Raw genomic sequence first — 27775 nt, 5'->3', positions numbered from 1 at the left:
CATATAAGACCTTTTATTATGTTGAGATTGTTTCCTTTTATGCCTAGTTTGTTGAGTGTTTTTGAGAAGTAATATACCATACAGTCCACTCACTTACAGTGTACAATTCAGTGTTTTTTAGTGTCCTTATAGTTTTTTTTCCCTTCTTTGCTTATCTTAAACTGGTTGGATAACAGTTTTTAAGTGTATGAATACTTGCTAGAAAGCTGCATGTTTTTGAAATTTTAGGACATCATACATTTGGAAAGACTTAATGTCACACAGTGTTTGAAGAGTTGGGACTCATTCCCTTTGAACTCCGACTTAGCTTGACCTCATAGGAACATTTCAAGTTAGGGTCCTGTGGGGCTGCTCCCTGTATCAGTGACACTCACAGGGGCATGACATTCAAATGTGGAGACTGGTCTCTTCTGGGTGCTCTACTCTTAGCTTACCCACTCAGATTCTCAAGATGACCCTGGGGTTTGTGCAGAGGCTCCCAGACCATCCACTGGTAAACACTGCCCCAGCTGTGGGGTAGAGTCTATAGGAATGTGTTGAGGGGTAGCTGCCAAAGGTGGAAGAGGCTTCTGTTGAGAGACCTAAGCAACGTGTATTTGAGTGCATGTGCCTTAGTAGTTCCATGTTCTCTTGGGAAGTTGTGGAACCAGATCTCTGTTGCTGGTGGTCAAGCATACTTTCCCTGGATGACCCTTGACCTCCCCCATTTGTAACCCTAAGCAGTCAGGGATCACCCAGGAAGCATATGTGCTTCAAACACATAAGCCTTCATCTTAGTGTCAGGAAAGCTGAATGTGAGGGGTGGGATCGCATGTGGTGTTGGGCTCTAAAACAGGGCAGGATAAGTGGCCTGGCATCCAAGTTAGGAAAACTCCAAACTCCTGGCTCTGTTGCACTCACATATGTTGATTGATGACTGCAGGGCAGTCAGAGTCATTTGCTGTTTGGTCAGCGATGGCATAAAGGGAATGGAGACCAACTCTCGGCAGCCTCTTCCATGTAAAGTCAGGAAGCTGATTATTTGGGCTGCTGGTTTTCTGGGGAAATGTGCAGGTTCTAGCCTAATGGGAATCCTGCCAGCAGGCTTACACAGCTTCTGCTCTTGATGGTCGTCGAAGGGTCCCCTTCTGGCAAGAAGTAGCAGGCATTTTGAGAGTCTCAATCCTTTGAACCATAGAAGCCTTTCTTTGAAGTGTTGCTCCTTCCTCTTTTCTCCCTTCCCTTCCCTCTCCTTTCCCCTAACGCTTGCAGGCCATTTATTAGGGCCATGTGTTGATTGGTGTCTTTCATGGGTTCTGCCCACAAAGATGCGAAAGCTGGTTTCAGGGGAAAATGGGTAGGTTAGAGCCTTCCTTCCTGCTCCTCCGACACCCACTGTTGCAGCCAGCCAGAGAAGGGCATTCCATTTACTGCAGATGGAAGGCTCGCAGGTTCTGGAGCACCATGTGGTGGGGACTCTGGTAGTGTTAGGATACTGGTCCATATGTTTCGTGGAACATGCCAGAAGAGGAAGAGAAGAGTCCAAAATGGAGAAACGTATGTGAGGTGGTTCCTTGCACAATTACAACAGGGAGCAGTTGGAATGTAATTTCCAGCTACTTGGAAATGGTCAAAATAAGGCAACCCCATGTGATTGCTTTAAAAGGAAAACATTTTTATTGTGGTAAAATATGCATCACATAAATTTTACCATTTTAATTATTTTTAAGTGAAGAATTCAGTGACATTAAGTACACTCACATTGTTATGCAACCAAAAGTTACACCTTAGCCATCTTGGTTGGTGTTTTCACTGTTGTGATCTTCTCAGCTACATCTTGATGCTCATATGTGGTTAACAGCAGGCATCATATGTGGGTTTCTAGTATTTTACACTTAGATGGTGGTGACTTGTTTCTCTAGTTCCTAAGTTCTTGGGGAAATACCTTACCATGTCTTTGTATACTACAAATATATGGACTGAAAAAACCTGTTCATTCCCTTCTCTGACCTTCCCTCTCATGAGTGCAACTGAGATATCTTTGACAGAGTTGCCCAGCGGGTCCCATCTGGCTATGGCTGCCTTAGCTGTTTAGGTTCCTGGGTGGAAGGAGTAGAGGGTGGGTCTCTGGGGCCTCACATACTATCACCTTCAGCTTTGGTTGATTAAAGAGGCCAGTGGTGAATGTATGGGGCAAGGGTAGTTAATTTGGAGACCTCAGAGAAGAAACCCTGTGTGATGAGGGGTCTTTATGACTCTATATGGATCCAGCTGGCTATACTTTTTCCATGTCTTGGTTCTTGCTGAAGAGTGGCTTGTCCCTGTGGCTTAATCTTGCATTATTCTGCCAAACACTCTGTAGGATTGAACTACCTACTTTTAGGTACTTCTTGGGAATAGATTCCACTGCCTTAGCTGGGAGCCAGAAGCCAAAGGACGGGAAGCAGTGATTCCAGGAAACTTTCCTCTGAAACTGAAGCTAGTGATTCCTGGTTGTAGACACTACCTCCTGTTTTTCCAGCTGCTTAAGGCGTTGAGAAATTTCCAGTAGAAAATCAAAATACAAAGGTTCTCCAAGATCCACTAGTGTGTTAAAGGAGTCTCTACATTCATTGCTTTTCCTGTTTTTCTTTTACCAAGAAATATTTGAGAAGGGAGATGCATAACCATTTGTTAACCAAAATGTCTGTGTGTGTGCTTTTTCAAAGGTACATGGGAATAGGACTCTCAGCTCAAGGCGTCAACATGAACAGACTTCCTGGTGAGTCACTGGCTAAGAGAACATTTGTTCTGGTCTCTTGATCCATTCTGTGATGAGAATCATGGTGGCAGCCAGCAGGCTGGAGAGGACTTTGTTTGCTGGCTGCCTACCCGCCAAGCCAAGCCATTGGGTGGAGGATCCTAAAAGGTAGCCACTGGGCCAGGATGGCATGGGCTTCTCTTCCAAAAATGAACTGGCAAGTGGTTGTCCTTCATGGAATTTGAACTGTTTACAGTCAGAACCAAGCGACCTGAGCTTGCTCCCTGTAGGGATACGCCTCAGTAGCCCTCACTCCCATTGGCCTTTGCTTGACCAGTCTGGAACTCTGGCATTTTGGAGAGGAAGGCTGCCATCAACCTTGGTCCTGTTTTTACTTTACCATGTTAATGGCCAAAGCCTTAAGGGACCTCCCATGTGGAAGACGGTTGAGGCAGTGTCTTAATAAATAGGATGTGCGTGAGACTTAGGCTTACAGTCAGCAACCTCAGATTTATAAAGGAGCACTCTGGGCCCTGCCAGTGGGCCTCCTCAACCACCCAGGTGCCATTTCAGTTGTTTTCTGCCCAGCAGCTTATGTCCAGGCCTGGGCTAGGCACAGTTGAGAGGACAAAATCCTCTACCAGAAGCTAGTGGATTCTAGAAGATGGTCCCCAATTCATTTGTCGGCTTGAGTGGCCTAAGTGACAAGGTGCACACCACCCTGACTCTGTCAGGTAGGCAGGTAAAGTCCCTATGTTTTTGCCCAAGCCCTCTCTAGTTTTTGTGCCTCTGACACAGAGAAGGCAGGTAGCTTTTTCCAAAGAGGGAACACCACTTAAACCTTCAGGTTTTTTCCCAATCTGTGTTTAATATCACTCAGGCTTTTTTTTCTAATTGACTCCTTTCAAGCACTAGAAATCTTGACTTGCTCAGGATTGATTACAGTTGTCAGGAATCTGACTTTTAAAAAGGCTTCAATCTGAGCAAAACTGGCCTTTAGTTATTAATCAGAATGTGTGTGGCATGTTTGGCCTCTTTGTGCAGCATGCAGCTGTGATGTTTGTTATTCTAGCCTTGGCCGACTAGATGTTATCTAGAGTGGTCATAGCTTTGCCTCTTTGTGAACAGGGAGCTTAGAAAGATAATTTCTCGTCAAGGGTAAAATGATTCTTAATCTTTGTCTTGCACTAAACGTGCTCTTGAACTTTTGCATGACTTTGGTTGCAGAGAAAAGAGGCTTTTATAGGTTCATTATACAAAAAAAAACCTACTATAATCTGTTATTGAGTGGGACTTTAAGCAATTCTGAACATTGGTTAAATGAATTTTTGTTAATCTGTGTGAACAAATACTGTGCAGCCATGAAAAGAATGAGGAGCCTCTTCAGGTACTGCTTTGGAGTAATCTCTGGGATGTATTATTAAGTAAAAAATATAAGGCATAGAACAATGTATATATGTTACCAAATGTTTTTTTTAAAAAAGGAGAAAATGGACATCACTATATCTGTTTGTACATGCATAGAATATCTTTGGAAAGTTAAAGAAAAACTTAAAAATATCTGCTGTCCCTTGAATCAGGGTGACTGGGGAGAGGACTGGGAAGAAAATTTTTCCCTTTTGAAACTTTCAAATATTCTTTTTTGTGAATATGTTATCTGTTTTAAAATAAATAAAATAACGAAAAGCCCCTTCATCAAGAAGTCCTCACGCCTATCTTTTAGCTGGTCTCGGGATGCAGTCTTTTACCATGTGCAAAGCATGGTATTCTGGGTTCCACACATTCATCCTTCTTTAGTAAGAACTGTTTTCACATGGCCACTGGCTCCAGGATCCAGGGAGTGGAGCATATGAGGTTAGAAGGGGTTCAAGGGCTGCCTGAACTGACCTGAAACTCTTGAGATGGAGCCATGTGGAGCTGGCTTAGTCTCTGTCTTGTTCATAAGATGGGGCTTTTGACCCCTCTGGGCTGCTTAGAGGTCAGCTGAGGGTCACATGCTTTGACATTGTTAATGCAATGTTGTTGTGAAGTCAGACTCTGCCTGGGCACGGGAGGTGACTGTAGGGAGAAGGGGCTTGGGGACAGTGGATAAGGTGTTAGTTCCCACACTAACACAGGAGGGCTAGCGCCTTGTTTACAGCCTCACGGGTGCATCTGTCTTTTGGCAAGAGAAAGGAGCCTCGGTGTTCTGTGCATATGGCACCTGTCTTTGTTTTCACTCTGCCTGCCAGCTCCTGAGGGTTTTCCTTCCTGCCATATCTGATCATCTCCCTGATTATTCCATAAGGTGGAAACTAGGGATCAGGTTGCATCTGGGTAGGGATTCACCCTAGGAATGATGGATGCCTCTGGCTTTCCTGGATATAGGACTGGCTGAGTGGCTGGGCAGACCTAGCCCAGGACAGAGGTAGGGACAGAGGGGAGACACCCCCTCGCTTCTCAGGAATGATGGGGGCCTGCCACTGTTCACCTCAGTGCTGTGTTTGGAAGATCAGAATCCCCTTTGGTGGTTTCCATTTTCTGGGGTCACTGTGTGTGTGTGTGTGTGTGTGTGTGTGCGCATATGTTTTCCATTTTCTGGGGTCACTGTGTGTGTGTGTGTGTGTGTGTGTATGTGTGTGTGTGCATACGTTCTCCAAAACCAGAAGAATCGTTCAAAAACGGTTATACCTGAAACTACTTCCATGTATTTTGGTGGTGAAGTGAGAGATGGAGAATGATAGTAGTTAAAACCTTCCTGCCAGATTCATCTCATTTCTAAGAGGCCATTGGTTGAGATGAAGACTATTTGGACTGTTTAGATGTATGGTTGGTGGGAGGGGAGCGATGGTGGTGGCCTTAGCTGTGTCTAGAGTTTGAGACTTTGGTGTTAACTCCAGATGAGATGTTAGAGGGGTGATGTACCTCTTGATAGATTCAGGTGTACGTAGTGCAGGGTCATGGTAGGGATGGTTATGGCTCCACAGCAGGGTGATGTGCTATTTCACCCTGATATTTAGGGGCAGATAGGAGTTTGCCAGATGGTTTTGGGCAGCGATACTATGGGGCCTGTGAGTGGATCTCTTAAGTTGTCTGCTGTGATGGGATGGTTTCCTGGGAACAGTCAGGATGGCCAGCTGAGGGAAGAGTCTTGTTACTATGGCAAGGGGCCTAGACTTTTATGTAAATAAGCAGTGGGGGGCTGCAGGACTTTTTTTTTTTTTTTTAATTTTTATTGGAGTGTAGTTGATTTAGAATGGTGTGTTAGTTTCAGGTGTATAAGCACAGTGAATCAGTTGTACATACAGCCACTCTTTTTTTTTTTTTTTTTTAAGATTCTTTTCCCATATAGGCCATTACAGGGTACCGAGTAGAGTTCCCTGTGCTATACAGCAAGTTTTTTTTTAATTATTTTAATTGGAAGATAATTACTTTATAGTATTGTGATGGTTTTTGCTGTACACCAGCTTGAATCAGCTGTAAGCATACATGAGTCCCCTCCCTCCTGAACCCCCTTCCCACAGCAGGTTCTTATTATTTATCTATTATATATATAGTAGTATATATATGTTAGTCCCAGTCGCCCAGTTTATCCCTCCCCCACCTTATCACCTGCTAACCATAAGTTTGTTTTCTATCTGTGACTTTACTTCTGTTTTGTAAATGAGTTCATTTGTATCCTTTATTTTTTATTGATTTATTCCCCTGACCCCTTTTTTTGGCATCCATGTGGAATGTGGGATCTTAGTTCCCTGCTCAGGGATTGAACCTGTGCTCCCTGCATTGGGAATGCAGAGTCTTAACCACTGGACCACCAGGGAAGTCTGTACTTTTTTTTTTTTAAGATTCCATATATAAGTGGTAACATGATGTTTTATCTTTCTGTGTCTGACTTACTTCACTCAGTATGACAGTCTTTTGGTTCATCTATGTTGCTGCAAATGGCATTATTTTGTTCTTTTTTTATGGCTAAGTTGCAGGAGTGTTTTAAGCAGAGGCAAGATGCAATCAGATTTGCTAGTTCAGGAGTACCTAATTTAGAAGAGGCCTTCTAGAAGGGGTTAAGGGCAGACTAGGGATCTTGGGCAGTAGGAACTGTAAGAACTCAGGCATATCAGGGAGCTCCTGGAGGTGGTAGATTATGGTTTAATAAAAAAACTTCCTTTCCTTGTCCTAAAAGAGTGAATTGGAAACATTTAGTTAGAAGTGGACAGTTAAATATATAAATGCCTGTGAGTGTATACTGAGGTAACTCAACATATCTGGTTTATTTGAGAAGAATCCTACTAGGTCTTTGGGAGGGGTTCCTTATTTTCGTTGCTGTATATGTAGATTATTTTCTATTTGCAAGTTTAGAATAATTTATCAGTGAATCCATCAGGGCCAGTTGCTCTTTGGGGAGGACATTTTTTGTGTCCTTTTCCTCTCTTATTAGCTGGTTCAAGTAGCAGCTTGTTTCCTGTGGCATTGCTTTTAGTATATTCTGCTTTGCCCATCTGGTTCTCTTAATTTATAGGAAAATGGCTGTGATTAATATTATCAGAACCTGAAAACACCTTCGTGATTGATCTTTTAGATTAGTTGACTCCATTCTGTTAATTATTTAAAAAGAACAATTACTGTTACCAGTCTCATTTTTCTATGTAGTTTTAAACTGAGATACAATTAACATCCAATAAAATTCACTCCTCTGAAGTATACAATTCCATGGTTTTCGTATAGTTACAAAGTTGTGCTACCATCACTACTATCTAATTCCAGATTATTTTCACCATCCCAGATAAAAACTCCATACTCATTAATAGTCATTCCTGGATTTTCCCTCCTTCTGGCCTCTGGAAACCAGTGATCTACTTTCTGTCTCCATGAACTTTCCTGTTCTGGAGATTTCATACCAGTGGAATCACATAATATGTGGCCTTTTGTGACTGGCTTCTTTCAGTTAGCTTAATGTTTTTGAGGTTCATCTACACTGCAGTACATAGCAGAGCTTCATTCCTTCCTCTGGCAGAATAATACTCTGTTGTATGGACATACCACATTTTGTATCTGTTGATGGTCATTTGGGTCATTTCCATATTTTGGCTGTTATAATTGATGCTTTGATAAACATTTATATACAAGCTGTTGCACAGACATGTGTTTTTATTTCTCTTGACTATATGTAGGTGTAGAAATGCTGGGTCATATGGTAACACTGTTTAGTCATCTGAGGAACTACCAGACTGATTTGATTTCCATGGTGGCTGCCCCATTTACATTCCCACTGGCCTGTGTATAAGGGTTGATTTCTCCATATCTTTGTCAACACTTGTAATTATCTGTCTTTGATTATAGCCACCCTATTGGGTATGAGGCTTCCCAGGTGGTGCTAGTGGTAAAGAATGCCTGCCAATGCAGGAGACGCAAGAAACTTGGATTTGATCCCTGAGCCAAGAAGATCCCCTGGAGTAGGAAACAGCAACCCACTCCAGTATTCTTGCCTGGAAAATTACATGGACGGAGGAGCCTGGCGGGCTACAGTCCATGGAGTTGCAAAGAGTCAGACACGACTGAGCCACTTACAAACAGCAGCCCCAGTGGGTATGAAGTGGTATCTCATTGTGCCTTTCATTTCATTTCCCTGACTAATAATATCAGCCTCTTTTCATGTGCTTATTGAGCATTTATCTATCTTCCTTGGACAAATGTCTATTAAATATCTTTTGCTTTTTTTTTTTTTTGGCCATACCATGTGACTTGACTGTTTTTAGGTTGGGTTATTAATCTTTTTATTATTGAGTTGTAAGAGTTCTTTATATGTTCAGGATATAAGTTTCTTGTCAGTGACATAATTTGCCATTTTTTTCCCCTATTCTTTATGTTGTCTTTTTTTTTCTTTTTTCATATTCTTTCTTACTATGATTTATTATAAGATATTAAATATAAATCCTTGTGCTATACAGTAGGACCATGTTTATTTTATATGTAGTAGTTTGTATTTCCTAGTCCCAGCGTCCTAATTTATCCCTTCCCTTGTCCCTCCTTTCCCCTTTGGTAACTGAAAGTTTGTTCTTTATGTCTGTGAATTTGTTTCTGTTTTATAAATAAACTCATTTGTATCATATTTTAGATTCCACATTTAGGTCATGTCATATGATATTTGTCTTTCTGACTTCACTTAGTATGGTGATCTCTTGTTGCAGATGGCATTATTTTCTTTTTTATGGCTGAGTAGTATTCCTGTGTGTGCGTGTGTGCGTGTGTGTGTGCACGCGCGCGTGCGCGAGCACACGCACATGTGCATACACACACGCACGCTCTAGACTGTCTTTTCTTTTATTCTTTCATATTTATTTGTCTGGCTGCCCCAGGTCTTACTTGCAGCATGTGGGATCTTTAGTTGCAGCCTGTGAAGTCTTAGTTGAGGCATGTGGGATCCAGTTCCCTGACCAGGGATCGAACCCAGGCCCCCTGCATTGGGAGCGTGGAGTCTCAGCCATTAGACCACCATGGGAGTCTCTTTCATTCTTGTCTTTTGTGTGGATTGCGTGGCATGTGGGACTCTGCTCCCAGACCAGGGATCAAACCTAGGCCATTGCAGTGAAAGCACTAACCACGAGTTCTAACCACTGGATTTCCAGGGCCTTCCTATCTGGGTCTTATTCTTGATTAGAACTTTTAGTAGCTGGGTGATGTGGGTATGGAGACGGTGGAGGCAGTTTTCTCCTTCCTTGAGGGACCCAGCAGACTGTGGCCCCTGAATGGTTGCCGGTGCTTTGCCAGGTCCTGAAAGTTTAATGAAGGGGCAGCTGAAGGGCCCTCCGGGCAAGAGTGTACAGCTCACTCCTTTCTTCATTCTGAGCGGATTGCACTTCCCAAATCCTCAGCGTTTCGCTTAAGGTCTTGTAGACAGTGAACCTGCTTGCCCCAGAGTGAGGTTTATCTTCCTGCAAAACCCAGATCCTCATGTGTTCCCAGTCTCTGTTGACAGCACTGTCCACCCTGGCCCCTAAGTAGGCTCCTCCCTCCTTTTCCCTCATCCCATGGTTCTACTATTCTTAAGCATCTCTTTAATCTGGCCTTCCTCTCTATTCCTCCTCCACTGCTCCTCCAGCCTCTGTAGCTTCTCCACTGGGCTATTTTCATCGCCTCCTGATTAATCTCTCTGCCTTGGGCCTCTGTTCTCTGTTCCCCTTGTACACTCTGCCCCTTGCCTGCTTTGGACCTCTGACCCCCACCCCTTCCCATCAGACACAGGTGTTGTGGCCCTTGCTCACCTTTTTCTTCCACCTTTACCCTCCACACACACTGCACACCAGCAGGTCTGTGTGGGACCCCAAACACCCTGCACACATTTCCTTCTCTGCCTCTTGGCTGATGTCCTTGCCCTGGAGGTGTCCTCCTTGCTTGTGAGCCCTCATGCAGTCTTCCCGATCCCTTCAGCCCTAATTGCATGTCTGGTGACACTTAACCTTGCCCCACGTGATTCCTTCACATTTGCCCAGCATCCTTTCTGGATTGTGAACTCCTTGGGAGTGGGTCACATTTTTCTATAGCAGCTTTCCCAGAGTGAGACAGATGCCCTTGGGCTGTGGGAGCAGGCCATTCCTGCATCTCCCTGGGCTTTGCCTCAATGCAGTGGCTGTAGTAAGCCAAGTGTGGTTCTGGAACCACTGTTGAGTCAAGTCTCCCTGGCCTGCAGCCTGTCTTGGGCTAGAAGCCTTCATTTGGAGCTCAGCCTCCCTGCACTGCCCTGTCGTGGCACTGATTGTGCATGGGGGTTGACTGTCTACCCTTTCCTGTGTGTCGGAGCTCAGTATGGTTGAACCAGCTACTGGCTCACTTTTGCTTGTGTGAGGAAGCCAACCCTCGGGTTGTGGTTGGCTCCTGGAGCAGTGTAGCTCAGTGGCTGAGAACATGACTCTGGAGTCATGCTGTATTTGCATCCTGACAGCTGTGTTTCCTGGAGCAAGTCACCTAACTGCTCTGGGTCTCAGTTTCCTCATATGTAAATTCAATGTGATACTAGTACTTAACTCATATATGGGATGATTATGGGGATTGAGTGCTTAAAATGCTTAGAATAGTGCCTGATACAGGAAAAGGGGATTCAAGAGTGTTAGCTTATTGTTACTGATAAAGTTTTTTTTCCTGTCTGAGGAAGAAAGTACCTATATATTTAAAATTCTTTAATGGGTATTTGTGCATCAGAGTGGAGTTAGGTGTACTCTAAACGACATTTTCTCTCTAGTGCTGTGTTTTTTGTATTTAAGTAGACGTGTGTAGTGAATTAGCTGGAGTTGAATTATGAAGAATGAAGATGGATAGCAACCAAAGTCGGGATGTTGATGTCTTCAGTGTTTTCTTATAGGTTTTCCTATACACGCTCAGGGAGGACGTGTTTGCCTCTAAGGCTGTCGGGGGTAGAGGGTAGCCACCCTGGGGGTCTCATTTGGCCTTGGGAGCAGGTGGTAACAGAGAGCGCCTCTCAAATGAGGCCTTGTGTTCAGTCATTCCCCAGGAACATATGGGCATGTGGTAGCTTGTATGGTCAAAGGTTTCTGTTGGAAGATGTCGAAGTTTTGATGTTTATCTTTTATAAGGTGTTTTTGGCCTCCTTAAGTGTGAACCCAGGAACAGGTGTGGCCAAAATAAGACTGTCAGAACACTTGGCTAAATGATTTTGAAGCCAGTCAGGATGGTCTGTGGGCAGGTGAGTGTACCTGCAGCCCCACCCTTCCGTTGTTGAGCTGGCAGCAGAGCACATGGGCTGTGATCCCTGGGTTGGAGAAGCAGGAAGAAAGTCGGGCGTGGGTAGAGGGGATTTGGGCTCCTCCCAGGCTCAGGTGCTTTGAAGGGGGCGAGGCTAGGAGAAATCTTCCTTCTGTGTCTTGTACCTCAGACAGGGCTGGGGAAACTAGGCTGTGTTACTAGGCAGCCTAGCTGGACAGCAGCAGCAAGTCTGAAGCAAGCTGGACAGCTAATCATTTCCTCCTTGCCATTTCTGTGGAGGAGGCAGATGTTCTCTTGGGGTAGCATCTATTACTTTCATCATTACAACCCCTCAAAGGAGAGCCCAGGCCCATTGGGGCATCATTTCCTTGAACTGTTGGAAAAGAAGCAGCTGGAAGAACCACAGCTGGAAGTTGGGGATAAGGGCATATCTCCTGAAGCAGATGGCACCTGGAAGCCGGGACTTGGTAGGGGTGAGAGGAGGGGGCTGGTGGAGGGACTGTCTGCTCATTCCACATGATCCTCGGGTTCCAGTGAGCATCTTTTCCTCTCCCTGGAGCTGACCTTACTACGCCCATTCCTTACTCAGAGTGGGCTATCAGGAGCACACCCCTGGGAGTGTTTGCGTCCCTCCTTCTCCTGGGCGGGACACCTTCTGCACACAGCTGATATTTCATATCTGCATGTGCCACGGGAAAGCAGCAGCAGATAACAGAGATCAGGACAGACCAGTGAGGGTCCATGTCAGGCTCCTGAGGGCAGGTGCTAGGGTGCAGCAACAACTGCACCTTCCTGGACATCCTGGATGTCCAACAACTGGACATCCTTCCTCTCTGTGCTGAAGATACAGAGGAAGGTGTCTGCTCAGAGCAGGTAGCAATAGCAGGCAGCTTTGTGCAGGTGGCACGGAGGTGGGTTCCAGTAGGCTGCAAATGCTGATTGTCTGTACCCACCACATGGAGGGCTCCTTCTGTCTCCCTCCACGTGGGCTGAGATCCTTGTTCCCCACAGCTCATGAGCCCCCTTCAGATTCACCGCTGGTAACCACCTGTCTTTGGAGCATCTTTTAACCCAGGATCTGCATTGTTTCCCAGGGGTCTGCCCTGGGGCTGCTCAGTCCCTTTCGTGGGGAAGTCATACTTCTCTCCCACTGGGTGGGTTGAACCATCAGAGTGCCCCTGGGCATCTGGGATACCCCTCCTAATGCCAGCAACACCCCTGGGAACAGGCCTCAAGAACCCAGGCTTGATGGTAGATGCCATGCAAGCCTCCCCAGCGAGTATCCCTTGAGGCTGGTGAAGCGAAGAAGCTGGCAGGTGCTGGCTCTGTGTTCATGCCTCTGGGTGTCTCGAGGCAGCCTGGCCTGGGGAAGGAGGACAGGCAGGAGGGGCCCCGAAGCCACTGGAGCAGCTCCCAGGACCAGGGCTGTGGGAAGATAGGTTGGGGTTTCTGTGCTGGGTATGTCTCGTCCCCTTACTGCCTTTCTCATTCTGTTCTATCTCTGAGGTATCCTTGGGAAATGACCCCAGCGGGAGTGGAGGGAGAGAAACCTAGGGGCCTTGGAGCTCTGGCAACAGTTTCCGCTGGGCGGCCCAGGCAGAGGGTGGTCTAAACTCCAGGTGGTTCACTGGAGTTAATGATGTTGGTGCCACAGGGCCTTCCTTAGTCCCTCCTGTGGAGCTTGTTTTGTGTCAGAGCTCTCTGCTTCCCTGCAGCCCTTTGCCTGGGCAGGCAATGCCCTTGGCCCCATGGCCAGTTAAATCCGTGGTCCTTTTGCATGGGCCTTTCTTCCCTCAACTAAGGTAACAAGTAAGTTATTCCTGGGCCTGGGGATTTCTAGTCTTCAGTGTCCTGTTCTTCCAGATACTAGCTGCCACCTCTCTGTAGCACAGAAGTAAAAATTCTGGATTGAAGGCTGTGTTTTTCAGGGCAAGTTAAGTCCTTTGAGACAAAAGGTTTCATCGACAGCAGAAGAGCCAGTTCTGAAACCTGAGTTTGTCAGTCTCTGAAAACAGAGATTATCAAGTGTCGTCTGTCGTGGCCGGAGACTGGGGCCACATGAGGCAAGAGCTGAGTGGGACCGGTTACTGCTCAGCCTCTTGTTGCCTCCTTGGTGCTGAGTCGAAGGAGTCTGGATGTAGGGCTCCTGGAAATAGTACAGTGTCCCTCTGGGCCTTCTTTGGGGAAGGGTTTTACCCATGCCCACTTCTCAGGATCTGGTAGCAGGTGCAGGACGTCACAGGTGCTTACCTCACCAGGGGTCATCTGTCCAGTGACTTTGCCCAGATGTTTGGGAGGAGCTTAGTGGCAAGAAGAACAAACCAAACCCAACCCCAGAGGAGAGATACCAAGGCCAGGGAGCTGAGGTTGCACCTGAGCTTAGGGGGAGAGGGTCACCCCTTTCCTTAGCCTGATACAGCATGGATGAGAGACCTGGCTTGTCCTCTGGGAGCCTGAGGTATGGGCAGGTAGCCCTGCCAAATGTGCCCATGCCACTTGAGCCATGTCCTGGCCAGACCCACCCATCCCGGCTGTCCCTGCGCCTCTCCTGGTGATTGTGTATCTGTTTCTGAGAGTAGGTAAGACCTGTGGAAGACCCCTTCACATGCAGGTGCTGGCTGTATAGTCCCTCAGCCTGCCCAGGGCTTCAGCTGACACCTGGATATACCTCAGTGTAGGGCCTGGGTGCCCCGACGAGGACAGACTCCTAGAGTCACAGCTGTCTACAGAGGCAGCCTTTCCTCCTGCCCGCTTTGCCTTGGTCTTCGTGTTGAGCTGCCGTAAAGACAAGACCCTCCAGGACCCCTCTGGCCCCTTTAGTCTGGAGCTGTCAGAGTCATCACCTGTGGCTTGTGTTGGTCCTGTTCTTGGTGTTAAGTTTCCTAGAGTTCGGGGTAACAGTCTTGTGCGCACTGTGATGAGGCTTTGCTGATACTGCCCTCACAGAGTTTACTGGATGAGAAAATCTCTTTCGCTTTCCCATTATCCATTGTCAACCTGCTCCAGGCTGTGAGTCCCATCAGATTTTTTAAGATGTTTGAGGTTATTGGAAGAACAATTATCTGATGGATTTCCAGGGAGGGCTGACCCTGAGTGAGTGACCACGTGTGAGAAGCAGCCCTGCCAGGGGATCTCCTAAGACATCCGCGCTTCCCCCACAGCAACCCCAGGTTTCGGAAGCACCCTGGCCAAGCCAGCCCAGCGCCTTCCCTCTTTGGCAACCCCACGAGTAGCATGGCCAAGTGCTCTGAGGGCCAGGTGACCTACCCAGGAAGCCAGGGACCGGTAAGAGTGGAGCCGTCCTGGTGCTGCCCTTGGTGGGCTGTGAGTTAGGAAAGCTGGCTCCATTCCTGCTCACTCCCTCAAGGCAGGAGGAAGAGGAAGTGTGAAGTACCGGGCTTGACCAGGGAGCTGGTGGTAAAGAGAGAGGGGGCAGGGAAGCTTGCTGGGGAGTGCCCCCTGCGGGCTGATTTCCCATGCCCATTGTCAACCCTGAAAGCGTTCAGCCAAGGGAACCCAGAGGGCTAAGAAGTGACAGAATTGGGATTCAGACCCAAGGCTTCCTGATCTCAAAGTCCAGTGATGATCAGGATCTGTTTGCCGGGGAGAGAGGGCTGATGTGGTGCCCTAGGGGCCAGCGCTCAGGCTGGTTTATGAGGCCTGGGCTGGAGCCTGTGTGTTGGTCAGTTGTGGGCCAGGACTAGAGCCTGGCAGGCAGGCACAGCACCAGCCCCGCTCCCCGCTTCAGTGCTAATGTGGTGATGATGTGGAAATCTCTCCATGCAGCAGTAGGCGTCCCCTCCCTTCCTAGTTCCCCTGGGACTGAGCCCTGGACATGTCCTGGCAGATGGGAGTGGCTGGTGGAGGGGCTCTTGGAGCAGTCACGCTGGAGTCCCTGGCACCCCCTAGAGGGAGTCGCCCACCTCAAGGTCGCTCTAACCAGGGATGGCATCTGGGAGTGCCGAGATGATGAGCTTTGTCCTCAGCCACCCCCGTACCTCTGTGATTGGGAATTCCCCTCCGGTAATGATGGAGAGGGGGAGTGGGTGGTGCCAGAGCAGCAGAATGGGACGCTTGGGGCCTCCTGCCTTCTGGCCTGAATGTGGCGTGGCTTCTTGCATCACCGGCATCTGGTAGGTGTCTGACGTGGCAGGGATAGGCTTTTCTGTGTGGGCGCCAGCCTGACAACCCATCCATTCTCTGTGGGAGGGACGGAGTTGGTTCTTTTTGGAGAGGGAAGAATGGGTAGCTGGGTGGTGCTCACTGTCACAGTGCCGTCCCTATTGCGCAGCACCAGCATCCACCGTCCCCAAGCCCCTGGAGCTGTTTCCCTGAAGGGCAGCTGAGCCCCTCATTCTCTTCTGGCCCTCACAGCCTGCTATCCTCTGAGACAGCCGGCTCTGACCCTGTGACCAGGGTGATAACCCTCATTCCTGGTCTCATCACCCCAGCCTCACACCAGGCTCGTCCAGGGAGGGGTGACTGCCAGGGTCCACACTGAGAAAGTGGCTGACTTTGACTCCGGAGCAGGAATGGGAGGTGGGAGGAGGTCTGTCCCGGAGCTGAGGTTGATAGGGCTGCAGGGGAGACTCACCTAGGCAGAGGTCAGGGAAAGACCATGGTTGCTAGACCCTCCTAATGGGAAGGAGGACTAAGAACTGTGGATTCTTCCAGAGCTGGCAGGGACACTTACATCAGCTGCCTTCCATCAGAGGTGAGGAAGCTGAGACCCAGAAAAGTTATAGGACTTTCCCAGGGGATGAGCCAGGTCTGTAGCCTCTTTGGGGGGTCTGGAAGTGGCTTTACCATTAATCTATACAAATGGGGGCATGATGCAGGCAGATTGCTCTAATTACTTAGCTTTTCTTAAAAAGAAAGTCGCAATAACCAAACTCTCAGTAGAGCCCAGGATGGCCCCTGGGTGGTGTGTCAGTCAGCATGGCCTGACCTCAGGGGCTTGTGCTTCAGGTGTCCTGCCAGCCCTCAACCCACTTCCCTTTCCATTCCAACAGATATTTCTTGAGCACCTACTGTGGGCCACGTGTTAGGCAACGTAAAGATGCTTGGATGTGGCCCCTTTAGTCAGAGAACTTTGGTTGTTTCCAGGGTGAGAATCCCATCTCTCACCAGCTGAGTCAGCCAGCCCTCAAGCAGGGCAAAGAGAGGTGCAAAGTCTTGGGGACTCAAACGCCATCTGGGATTTCAGGCTCTCTCCCTGTCTTTTGTCTGCTTTCTGCTTATTAGCTTTAGTCTGTCAAACTGGCTTTCTACATGAGGTTGAAACAATGGCAGCACAGGGCTTTGAGGCCTACTCTCCTCCCAGCTCCCTTGTACAGAAATTCCAGGAAGATCTTTTACTGGTCCAGCTTGGGTCAGGGAGGAGGGTCCCTAGGATTAGCATTCCCCACTGGAGCCCTAGGGTTGGCACATGGGAGGAGCTACCTCTTGAGAAAAGGAGTGCTATCCCCCAGTGAAGGGGGCTGGCAGACATACATATCCTGGCACTCCTTATTCCCCGATCCTGCTGTTTGTTCCCACAGCCTTGGGGGCTGGGTACCAGTGGCGTGGTGCCCAGTCTGCTGGTGCCCAGTCCCTTAAAAGTTGATGGAACCCAGCCAGTCACCTACAGGGAGTAGCGCTGGTCAGGTGGCTGAGCCTAGGCTCTGGAAGCCTGGGGTTCCCTGCAGTTTGTGCTGATGGAGCCCAGTCTGGTCTTCAGAGCATCTTCCTCTTCCCTGTGATTGGATCGGGGACCACCCCAGGAAGGAGGAGGCTTCACCTTCACTCTCATGGGTACCTGCTTGGAGCCTACTTGAAAGTCCCTCAGAAAATAGGAGACCAGAGGCCTTCCCTAGCAGCTCAGTGGGTGGCTAAGACTCCATGCTTCCACTGAGGGGGCGGTGTGGGTTCCATCCCCAGTTGGGGAACTAAAGGTCCCACATACTGCATCATACAGTGCCCTGCCCCAAAAAAAAGGGAAGATAGGAGATCCAAGCCTCTGAGAGTGTAATCTACAAGACCATAGGCCTTCGTGGAGCCTCTCAGTGCCTCAGTTTCCTCAGCCTTCAGATGGGGATTACCATAATTACTGATTGGTTTGGACTCTTGGAGTGTTCTTGTAAGTAGTTTCCTAGGGCCGTTTGACAGTGATGTCTAATTGCTCCCCCTGATTTTGTAGAGAAGGGAACCAAGGTCTGAGAAGGTGAGTGTCGGCCCGGGGTCTGCCACCTGAGAAGGGACAGTGCTGTGTGAGAGAGCAGACTGCAGAGGCCCTTCAGGCCACACGAGCTACCCTGGCATCTAGGACTGCAGTGTCTCTTTCTAACAGAAGCCAGATCCCCTCTCCTTAGGACCTTAGCCTGAGACTGACAACAAAAACCAGAGTCACTGCAGAATGTGCAACAGCGTTTAGGCCTTGGCCTTACAGTTCTTCTGTCTGCCCGATACCTCAACAATGGCCTTGTAGTACCAGCTCCTGTCGTGTGTGTGTGTGTGTGTGTGTGCAGTCCAGCTTCTGTCTGCTGTGTGTGTGTGTATGTGTGTGTGTGTGTGCGCGCGCGCGTGAACCCATGTCTCTTACGTCTCCTGCGTTGGCAGGCAGGTTCTTCACCACTAGCACCTCCTGGGGAGCCCTTCTGTCTGCTGCACAACTTCTCAAGCCCTGGGGAGAAGGTTCATTGAGGGCAGGGGTGACTGAATCCATTTCGAGTGACTTTGTGCCCTTTAACATGTCCTCATCTATTTTGGGCTTCTGGTACCTTTCTCTTGTGTTTGTTCTGCCCTTTCTAGTCCTTGGCTAGCCTGAATTTTTCTCCCAAAGGAAAACAGAAAGCCATTGTGTGAGGATAGCGCATAGGAAAATCCTCCAGTGACTTCACTTTAAGTTTTCTGTCCACACCACTGTTTGTTTAGCGAGTGTTCCCCATGGCAACCTTACCACATCTGGGATGAGCCACAGTCATCTCACCTGCCCTGTGTTGCCACCCAGCTGCTTTGATGTCTAATAAGACATGTCAGATTTAACGTGTCCTGAAGATCTCTTCCTTCTGTCCATCTTTCCCATCTCTTAGTGAGTGGTACCGGCATCCACCCATTTGCCCAGGGCAGAAACCTGGGAGTCGTCTTCATTTCCCCTCATGCCGTCAGCGCCCATGTTCAGCAAACCCTGTTGACTCCACTCCCAGTCTTTCCTCAGTCTCACTCAGCTCCAGCCCTATTGGCTGCCTTTCTGTTTCTCAGACATGCTGAACTCATTCCTCTTACCTCGAAAGTTCTTTCTTCTGATACTCTGGTCAAGCTGACCTCTGCTCAGGGGTCAGTCCTCATCCCCACTCCCACTTCCAGCTCATCATCTGGCTCAGTTTTTTTTCAGAGCATATTTTTTCTGCCAGGTGTTTTCTTGTTTGCTCATTGATTTACTTAGATGTTATATCTTCTCTGCTCCTTTCACACCACCCACCACCCTCATTTGCTCCCTCCATGGAGCAGGCCTTTGGTAACAGTTGGATGATGCTTGTTCTTTTCAGAAGATGGAAAAGTAGCACAGTGGTCTTAAACCAAACTGCTGCTGCTGCAGCCACTGTTACTAAATGAGGCACATACTCACATTCTGTTTTTATCCCAAGTTAAAAACCCTTTCACATGCATTCATACACATCTTACACACACACAGACACACACATGCACGCTCTTAATGGTGTTTGGAAAAAATATTAGCTATGAAATGATAGCTTCTATTGAAGATACATTACAGCTCTGTGATCTTCTTTGAGAAGCTTTTAACCTCATAGCGCTTCGAAGAGCAGGAGACAAGTAGCTGAGGTGTTGCTTCTCTGCACTGATCATTCCAAACGCTCAGAAACTTCTTCTATAGCCGTGAGTGAGTGAGTAAAGCTGCTCAGTTGTGTCTGACTCTTCGCGACCCCATGGACTGTAGGAGCCTACCATGCTCCTCTGTCCATGGGATTTTCCAGGCAAGCCATAGCAGACTGTAGTAGTTTCCTGTTGTGGCTGTTACAGTAGTAGTGGATTGAAACAGTCCTTTTACAGTTCTAGAGGACAGAAGTCCTGAAACCCAGATGGCAGCAGGGTGGTAGTCTTTCTGGCGGCTGTTGGGGAGGATCTACTTCCTCGCCTTTTCTAGATTCTGGAGTCCACTTACACACCTTGACTGATGGCCCCCGACCTCCATCTTCAAAGCCAGAGTGTAGTGGCATCTTTTGTTCTCTCTCTGCTTCCACCATCACGTCACCTTTTCTTACTTGACAGCCCTGCCTCTCTCTTACGTGTATCCTTGAACTGCACTACTGTACTCTCCCCATCCCAGATAATCCAGGATCATCTCCCCATTTCAAGAGCCTTGACTTAATCACTTCTGCAAAATCTTTATTGCCATGCAAAGTAGCATATTTTACAGGTTCTGGACATTAGGACCTAGACATCTTTGGGAGGCCTTATTCAGTATGCTCCTGGAGAAGGGAATGGCTACCCACTCTAGTATTTTGCCTGGAGAATTCCTTGGACTGTATAGTCCATGGGGTCTCAAAGATTCGGACATGACTGAGCAACTTTCACTTCACATCCAGTATGCCACAGGAATTGTGAATTTTCTTCTTCTGGGCAAGTCTGTATAACTGATAAAAATTCATTTGGGGATTGAAGAAAAGCAAAACAGGAAAATGTATCTATTTTTCAGTCAAACTGAGATGATGGTGAATCCTGAACTGACTCTAAATAGATATTTTGGGTTTTTTATTTGAGCTCTTTAGTTTTTAAAAACTTAAAATCCATATTTATAGCTTGAGTAGCTTGAGTTAAAAATCCAAAAATTATATGGTAGGTTTGTCAAAATAGTTACATAGTTTATCTTTGAAGAAAAGTATTCAAAATACTCAAATTTTTATTTTAGGTCTTTGAAAATATAAACATCTGTTGTTTTGGCGATGGCTATTGAGCTCCCATACACTGAGACAGAAATAGCTCACAAATATCCTTGAGTCACTGACTAAGTTGGAAACGGTTCTGGTGCTGATTTCACTAGCTTCAGTAAATCCAATGGCCTCATTTGCATTTGTTTCTAAAGAGTACCTGCTGCATCAGTTGGAGAAGGCTGAAAGAAGAAACAAAGGAAAACCTTCCAGCGAGTGTCTTCTATCTTCTAGACTATAGAATCTGCACAAAAGATCTGTCACACCAGATCATCCTTGTGTGAGAAAGAAGTGGACTGGAACTAGTCACTGCACACAAATACACTTCCATATGTATGCACACACCTGTGTTTCGTCTCTCATCTCTCAGATTCCTGATGGCAAGGATTGGAGGGAGGCTTAGTAAATGGTGAGTGAGACAGGGGCAGCCCAGAAACCTTGACTGGTGATCAGAGAGGCTCAACAGGAACCAGGACTGATCAAGAATGTGGGCAGTATACTAGGGGTGGACCAAAGAATGTTGTAGAAATCTTCAGAGGGCAAGCACTGGCAAACCTTGATGCACTGGCAAAAGAGAGAACTCAGTGGGCATCAGTCAGCAACTGTGGGCATAGTTCTGAGAGGAATGATAGAAACAGCAAGCCAGCCCCTCTACAAGGATTCTTTGTGGAGAGCTAGAATGGACAGTGGTTTTGCTGGACAGTCTTCCCCCGACAGCCAGTGGCCTCAAGAGGTGGTAAGCAGTGGGCTTGGCTTTAGGGAAGGCTGTGCTGGTCAGACAGCAGTGAGAGAGCCCCACCACTGTCCCTGGCATCCCAGGCGCCTGGAGCAGAAGTTTGGGTTTCTAGTAGCTTCAGCCACTGAAGCCTGTCTTGGGAGACTCCATGCCAAGAACTCGGCCTGTGGCCTCAAGTCTGGTGCTCCTGATGCTTTCTCTGAACTACATATATGTTCTTTGTAGGTGGGAAGTGGAGTGGCTTCTTGCTTAGAACCCTTTTTCAGTGGGCACTGCATTCTTTACAAAAGCCACTAGAACTGATTGGTGAGTTTGACAAGGATGCAGGATACCAGATGAATAAATAAAAAGTCAAATACATTTGTGTGTTCAATAGCTTTATTGAGATAAAATTTGCATTCCACAAAGTCTAGTCTTTTAAAGTGGGTAGTTCAAGACTTCTCTGGCAGTCCAGTGGTTAAGACGCCACACATCGAGTGGAGGGGACATGGATTTGATCCCTGGTCACTGAAGATCCTGCATGCTGCATGGTGCAGCCAAAAAAGAAATAAAATGTACAGTTCAGTGGTTTTTTTAGCATGTTTGCACGGTTGTGCAACCAGTATCATACTCTAATTTTAGGACAAGTTTATCACTCCAGAAAGAAACCTTGACCCCATCCTTCCACCCCCAAAATCAATTATATTTTGATATAATACCAAGAAACAATTAGAAATTAAAATTTTAAAATAACATAATAACATCAAAAGTAAAGTGTTTAGTGATAAATTTGACAAAACACTGCTGAGAGAAACTAAAGAAGACCTGAATAAATGGAGAAGTATACCATGTTTGTGGATTTGAATAATCAATATTATTACACTTCCCATTCTTTCCAAGTTGATCTGTAGATTCAGTACAGTCCCAGTCAAAAATCCCAGCAGGAAATCAACTATACTCAAATTTTAAAAAATGGTTTAAAAAATCCCAACAGGCCTTGGAAAGATACTGTTAAGAAAATGAAAAAAGACAAATCACAGACTGGAAGAAAATGTTTGCAAAACACATTTTGTATCCAAAATAGATCTAGAACTCTTACAACTCAATAAGATTTTACAGACCAGTTATTTTTAAAAGATTTGTTGGAGAAGGAAATGGCAACCCACTCCATTACTCTTGCCTATAAAATCCCATGGACAGAAGAGCCTGGTAGCTTACAGTCCATGGGGTTACAAAGAGTCACGCACGACTGAGTGACTTCACATGGTTCCATATAAATTAAAAAAAAAAAGATTTGAATAGATAGTTCAATAATTTTCTAATAAACTGAATGTAAAGAAGTATATGAAAAGGTGCTTAAGGTCCTTGGACATTGGGGAAATACAAATTCAGCCACTGTGTACATATTAAAATGTCTTAAGAGAAAAAGGAGAAACAAAAAACAGCTGACAGTACCAAGTGCTGGTGAGATTGTGAAACTAATACATTGCTGGTAGGAATGCAAAACAGTATAGCCGCTTTGGATGACAGTTGGACAGTTTGTTATCAAGTAAAACATAGACTTATCTTGTGACCCAGCAGTCCCCCATCTAAGTATAAAGAGAAATGAAAGCATATGTCTGTACAAAGACCTGTATACTAATGTCTAGTGGCTTTATTCATATTAGCCAAAAATTAGAAACAACTGTATGCTCTCAACTAGTAAATGGACAAACTGTGGTATGTCCATACAATGGAGTTCTACTCAGCAATAAAAAGAGACAAAATACAGGTACGCCTAACAATGTGGATGAATTTCGAAGGCATTATGCTAAGTGAAAGAAGCTAGACACAAGAAACTCCATATTCTGTGATTCCATTTTTTTAAATTATTTTTTAAATTTTTGACTGTGCTGGGTCTTCATTGCTGTCCAGGCTTTTCTCTAGTTGTGGCAGGCAGGGGCTACTGTCTAGTTGTGGTGCACGGGCTTCTCATTTCAGTGGCTTCTCGTTGCGTAGCATGGGCTCTAGGGCTCACTGCTTCAGTAGTTGCAGCGCTCGAGCTGTGCAGTGCTGGCTCAACAGTTGTCTTGCATGTTGGGCTTAGTTGCTCCATGGCATGTGGGATCTTCCTGGACCAGGGTTTGAACCCATGTCTCCTGCGTTGGCAGGCAGATTCTTTACCACTAAGCCACCAGGGAAGCCATTTGATTCCATTTATATGACGTTCTGGTAAAGGCAAAACCACAGGAACAAATCAGATCAGTGTTGTCAAAGGTTTAGGGGTGAGTGGAATGGAATCGGCTGCAAAGAGGCATGAGGGAAAACTTTTGGGATTGATGGAAATGTTCTATATCTTGATAGTGGTGGTGGTAATAGTTGTTAAAACTTGTTGAACTGTCAGTTAAAAAGGAAGACTCTTATTACATGTAAATAATGCTTCAGTTTTAAAAAGCATTAAAAAACCCCATGATATACCTCAGAGTTCGGTTCAAGCCCCTTCTCCTTCATGAGGCTTCCCCCAGTTTCCTCCTTGTTTCATGGCCCTCTGGTAAGTCCCTTCCAGGGCACGAATGTTTTTGGCTCCTGTTAACTCCAGCTTGGGCTCTTTCTTTGGCAGGGCTGCCTCAGCCCCTCAGGGCAGTGACTTGCTGAACTCACTGCTCATTTAACACAGCCAGCCCCTGCCTGCAGCCAGCTGTGAGAGGCCAGGCGTGCTGGTGAGGTGCTGGAGGCTAGAGCTCAGCCTGAGTGGGCTTCTTTGACTCTCTTGTTCTCTCAAGTACCTCACCTCAGCTCTTGCTCTCTTTTCCTCCACAGGTTGGGATAAGCATTCCTATGGTTACCATGGTGATGATGGGCATTCCTTCTGCTCCTCGGGGACTGGCCAACCCTACGGTCCCACATTCACTACAGGAGACGTGATTGGCTGCTGTGTCAACCTCATCAACGGCACTTGCTTCTACACCAAGAATGGCCATAGCCTTGGTGGGTACATAGGGGACCTGGGAGGGTCTGCCCTGTGGAGCCACTTTGGTTGACGAGAGGTTTTGAAGCCAGAGTCGTGCCGTATATCCTCTGCTGAGCTCTGGGGAACTGCAGCCCTTTCTAAGCATTGGAGCCTTGAAAGGGGAAGGGAGTGTATAGGGGTTCTGCCTTTGCTAATCCATCCATTCAACAGCATTTATTGAGCCTGGGTCAGTGCTGAGGGAGAATAATGTCATGGTCATGCTCCTGGCCAGTGTGACACTCACTGGAGCAAGGTTTAGGGTTGATAAGAAGTTTGAGAGGCTCTAGAACATGCTGGACAGTGGAAGTGATTTGTATGCCAGTCGCCTGGGCCCAGACTCTGGCTGGCCCTTCTGTAGGGCGCTGGTTGCTAAGGAGCAACAGCGAGGGCTGCTCTAGTACACGAGGTAGACAGACAAGCTGGAGTCAGATGGGGCCAGGTCTCTTCTGGCCTTTTTGTGGTTAATAGACAGCAGCTTCGACAGAATTATGTTGGAAAGGTCCCTTTGGTTAAACTGAGAAGGACGAACTGACGGGAGTAAGGGCTGAGGAGGAGGCAGATGACCTGAGACATAGCTGTGGTGATGGGTGCAGACAGTGGAGAACAGGCCTGCAGAGGCCTTGGGGTGGTGCAGCATGGGTTAGTGACAGGTGGGGCACACTGGCGAGAAGGGAACATGAGAAAGAAGCTGGATTAGTGGTGCCATCAACCAGTCAGAAATCCAGGAGCAGCAGCAGGCAGGTGGAGGTTCCCTTGCAGAGCAGTCCTGTACACACAGATAAACTTAGGATAGAGCTTCAGAGAGAGGGGAACTCTGGCTATTCTGACACCTTGCCCTGGCAGGGGTGGGTACTGTTTGGCCCTTGAGGGAGTGGAACCCACAGCCAGAGTGGCTGTGAGGTGGTACCTAACTGCTGGGCAGGCCTGCCTGAGTTTGCAGAGGTCTCTAATCTGGCAGAACCCTACCAGCAAGGTTGACCAGAGGCTTTGCCACGAAAGGGAGTTGGGCATTTGACTTTGAACCCAACTCATAAGAGGCTCACTTCCCCTAGTTTCAGGGGCAGTCAGAAGGTGGCTGCCACTCCCCACACCCTCTCTGTGGCTTTTCCAAGCCCGGGCAAAATCAGCAGACCTGTGTGGAAATCAGGTCTACTATGGCAGGTGATCAGGAGCCAGCATTCCTCAGCAGGGCAGTCAGATGCCACGGCCCAGATTGGGCAGCCAGGAGCATAGCACAGATGCCGCAGAGCTGACCCAGCGCACGTCTGGGAAACCCTCCCCTGACCCGTGGCCACCTAGCTTCAAGTGCTGGTATCCAGCTGCAAGGACCTAGCTGCTCCAGGGCAAGGACTCATTTCCCCTCTGTTCTTGGACTCCAACCATTTCCTGCCTCTTGACTCTTCTGCTGTCAGAATCCAGGGCCTGCTGTTATGAGCTCTCAGTCCTTGCCCAAATCCTGCTTTGCTTGCCCCTCCAAGCCAGGCCCACTCCTGCCTCTCTGCTCTGAACCCCTGCCCTCCTTACCTCTCTTCAGCTTGTCCTTACTTTGCTCAGAGCATAGCACCTGCCATGGGACGCGAGATTTGGGGCATACTTGTTCTCTCTGCACCTGCACCTCCCTCCTCTGGGCCCTCAACCCTTTGTCAGTCTAGATCCCTAAAGAGCTCATGGCCAGCTCAATGTCAGCTAGAACCTCTCACTGTTTTTAAAAACTTATCTCCCTAGTACATGTTTATGTAGACCCCATGCTAGACCTTACACTTCTCATAATTAAACTTCCTTTAGGTCTATATTGTCAATTTTCTTAGTCTGTCAAGATCTGCTTTGGTCTTGCTCATCCTGTCTCCAATGTTTGGTATCCTCTTCAGCTGTTCAGTTCGGTTTAGTCACTCAGTCATGTCCAACTCTTTGCGATCCCATGAACTGCAGCACACCAGGCTTCCCTGTCCATCCCCAACTCCTGGAGCTTACTCAAACCTCATGTCCATCGAGTCAGTGATACCATCCAACCGTCTCATCCTCTGTCATCCCCTCTCCTCCCGCCTGCAATCTTTCCCAGCATCAGGGTCTTTTCCAGTGAGTCAGTTCTTTGCATCAGGTGGCCAAAGTATTGGTGTTTCAGCTTCAGCATCAGTCCTTCCAATGAATATTCAGGACTGATCTCCTTCAGAATGGACTGGTTGGATCTCCTTGCAGTCCAAGGGACTTTCAAGAGTCTTCTCCAACACCACAGCTGTATGTTAACAGCTATATGTTAACAGTCTTTAGCTGGGTGTTAACCTAAATTTGGGTAAGCATGTTTCTGTGTGTTTTCATCAAGATACTGACACAAATATTGGAAGAGGACAATGCTAGATTTGAGCCCTTCAGGCTACAGCTTGTTCAGGTAGACACCAGCCATTTAAGAAGCACTTCACTATGTTATTCTGAAGCTCACGTCTTCTGTCTTGCCCACAAGGATACTGCTGAGACCGTACTGAAAAATGAATCTGACCTATCCTCTGCATCTCCTAGACTACGAAATTGAAAGGAAGGTCAATGAACTCTGAGTGATAGCCCACTTGGTGACTCTTCTAATGACCTTGTTTCCTTCTCACAAGCCAGCGTGTCAATGTAATGTGCTTCAGAGTCTCACACAGGGTCAGTGAGGCAGTGGCTGCTCTCTCACCTCAGAACCTTTCTCCCTTTAGAGAAGCAGAGTGACAATTCTTGTCTCCAACTGGCCTGCTCCTTTTATTTGCTCCCTGGTCCTCTGTCCCATCACTTGCCCTGTGTGTCACTGGTCAGCTGTCTGTGTCATTGCTAGTTGTACACCGTCTCTCTTGCTGGAGTTGCCAGCACTTTTAGGGCCAGGCTTATAGCGGGTTTCCTAGTGCCTCACGCTCTTGCAAGGTCTCGGCAAATACTGACGGGAGGACAAATGAGTGTTCTGAGTGAATGGAGACTGATGTCTCACCCACAAGTGGTCCCTGTGCTTCCAGAGTAACTTTTTTTTTTCTGCAAACCTTGGGATTTTAGTTCTCTGATTAGGGACTCAGACCCCCTGCTGTGGAAGTATGGATTCTTAACCACCGGATCACCAGGAAAGTCCCCAGAGTAATTTTTATACAGGTTCTTCATAGCCTCAGCCTCAGTGATCGCTGAGCTTTGTGTCTTTGGCTCAGGGCACTTCTCATCAGCAGGTTTGTATGTCCTGTTTGCATCCTGGATCTTTGCCTGGACTTCTCAGATCTTGCCGTGGGCCATCTCATATCTTGCTATCACAGTGGCTTTGTGGAGACTCCCAGCGACCTGCAGGGCTGTGAGAAGCAGTGTTGCCCTTGTCCAGTGCAATAGGGGGTGGAGTAGCCTCTCTCCTCATCCTCATGGATGCCTTCCCAAGTGCCACTGTGAGAGCTAGGCGAGCTGGGTAGGCCATCCCCCGGGCAGGAGCTTGGCAGGTGCCTTGCCCTGTGGTACAAGTCCAGCCAGCTTGTACCTGGACCTCACAGTTTACGAGGCAACTTCCACAGAGAATCCGTTTCTCCTTTCTTCTTGGGGTGTTGGGTGTATCATTACCCTCTTTGGTCAGATAGGCTCAGAAAGGTTGGGTAGCTTGTCAGAGATCACACAGCAGGTAATTGATAGAGCCTGGACTCCCCCTTCTTCCAGAGTCCTGTGGGCCTCTCCACGAGCCTAGGAACATAGCAGCAGTAGCCCGGCCACACTGAGACCCATGGGGCAGCTCCCAT

At 47.5% G+C, this 27775-nt stretch overlaps 1 protein-coding gene, 1 long non-coding RNA gene and 1 other non-coding gene across 3 annotated transcripts in view; 1 reads left to right on the top strand and 2 right to left on the bottom strand.

Moving 5' to 3' along the window:
* The window catches only part of RANBP10 (RAN binding protein 10), a 55497-nt gene that overhangs the window by 16817 nt on the left and 10905 nt on the right, over window positions 1-27775 (top strand). Inside the window, exons 3-4 of the mRNA XM_069550004.1 lie at window positions 2688-2740; window positions 23855-24022. Of these exons, the coding sequence (XP_069406105.1) occupies window positions 2688-2740; window positions 23855-24022 (221 nt within the window). The remainder of the gene's footprint in view (window positions 1-2687; window positions 2741-23854; window positions 24023-27775) is intronic.
* TRNAG-CCC (transfer RNA glycine (anticodon CCC)) lies at window positions 6447-6519 on the bottom strand. The gene has a single exon. It is a non-coding gene; the product is annotated as a tRNA-Gly (tRNA).
* Window positions 21437-21948, bottom strand: LOC138418577 (uncharacterized). Its single transcript, XR_011248638.1, has 2 exons — window positions 21903-21948; window positions 21437-21599 (listed from the first exon to the last, which is right to left on the bottom strand). It is a non-coding gene; the product is annotated as an uncharacterized lncRNA (long non-coding RNA).

This window comes from Ovis canadensis, chromosome 14 (assembly GCF_042477335.2).
Source record: "Ovis canadensis isolate MfBH-ARS-UI-01 breed Bighorn chromosome 14, ARS-UI_OviCan_v2, whole genome shotgun sequence".
In the NCBI taxonomy this organism is placed as follows: Eukaryota; Metazoa; Chordata; class Mammalia; order Artiodactyla; family Bovidae; genus Ovis; species Ovis canadensis.
The sequence above is the reverse complement of the archived record's forward strand: the minus strand, read 5'-3'. Positions and strand labels throughout refer to the sequence as shown.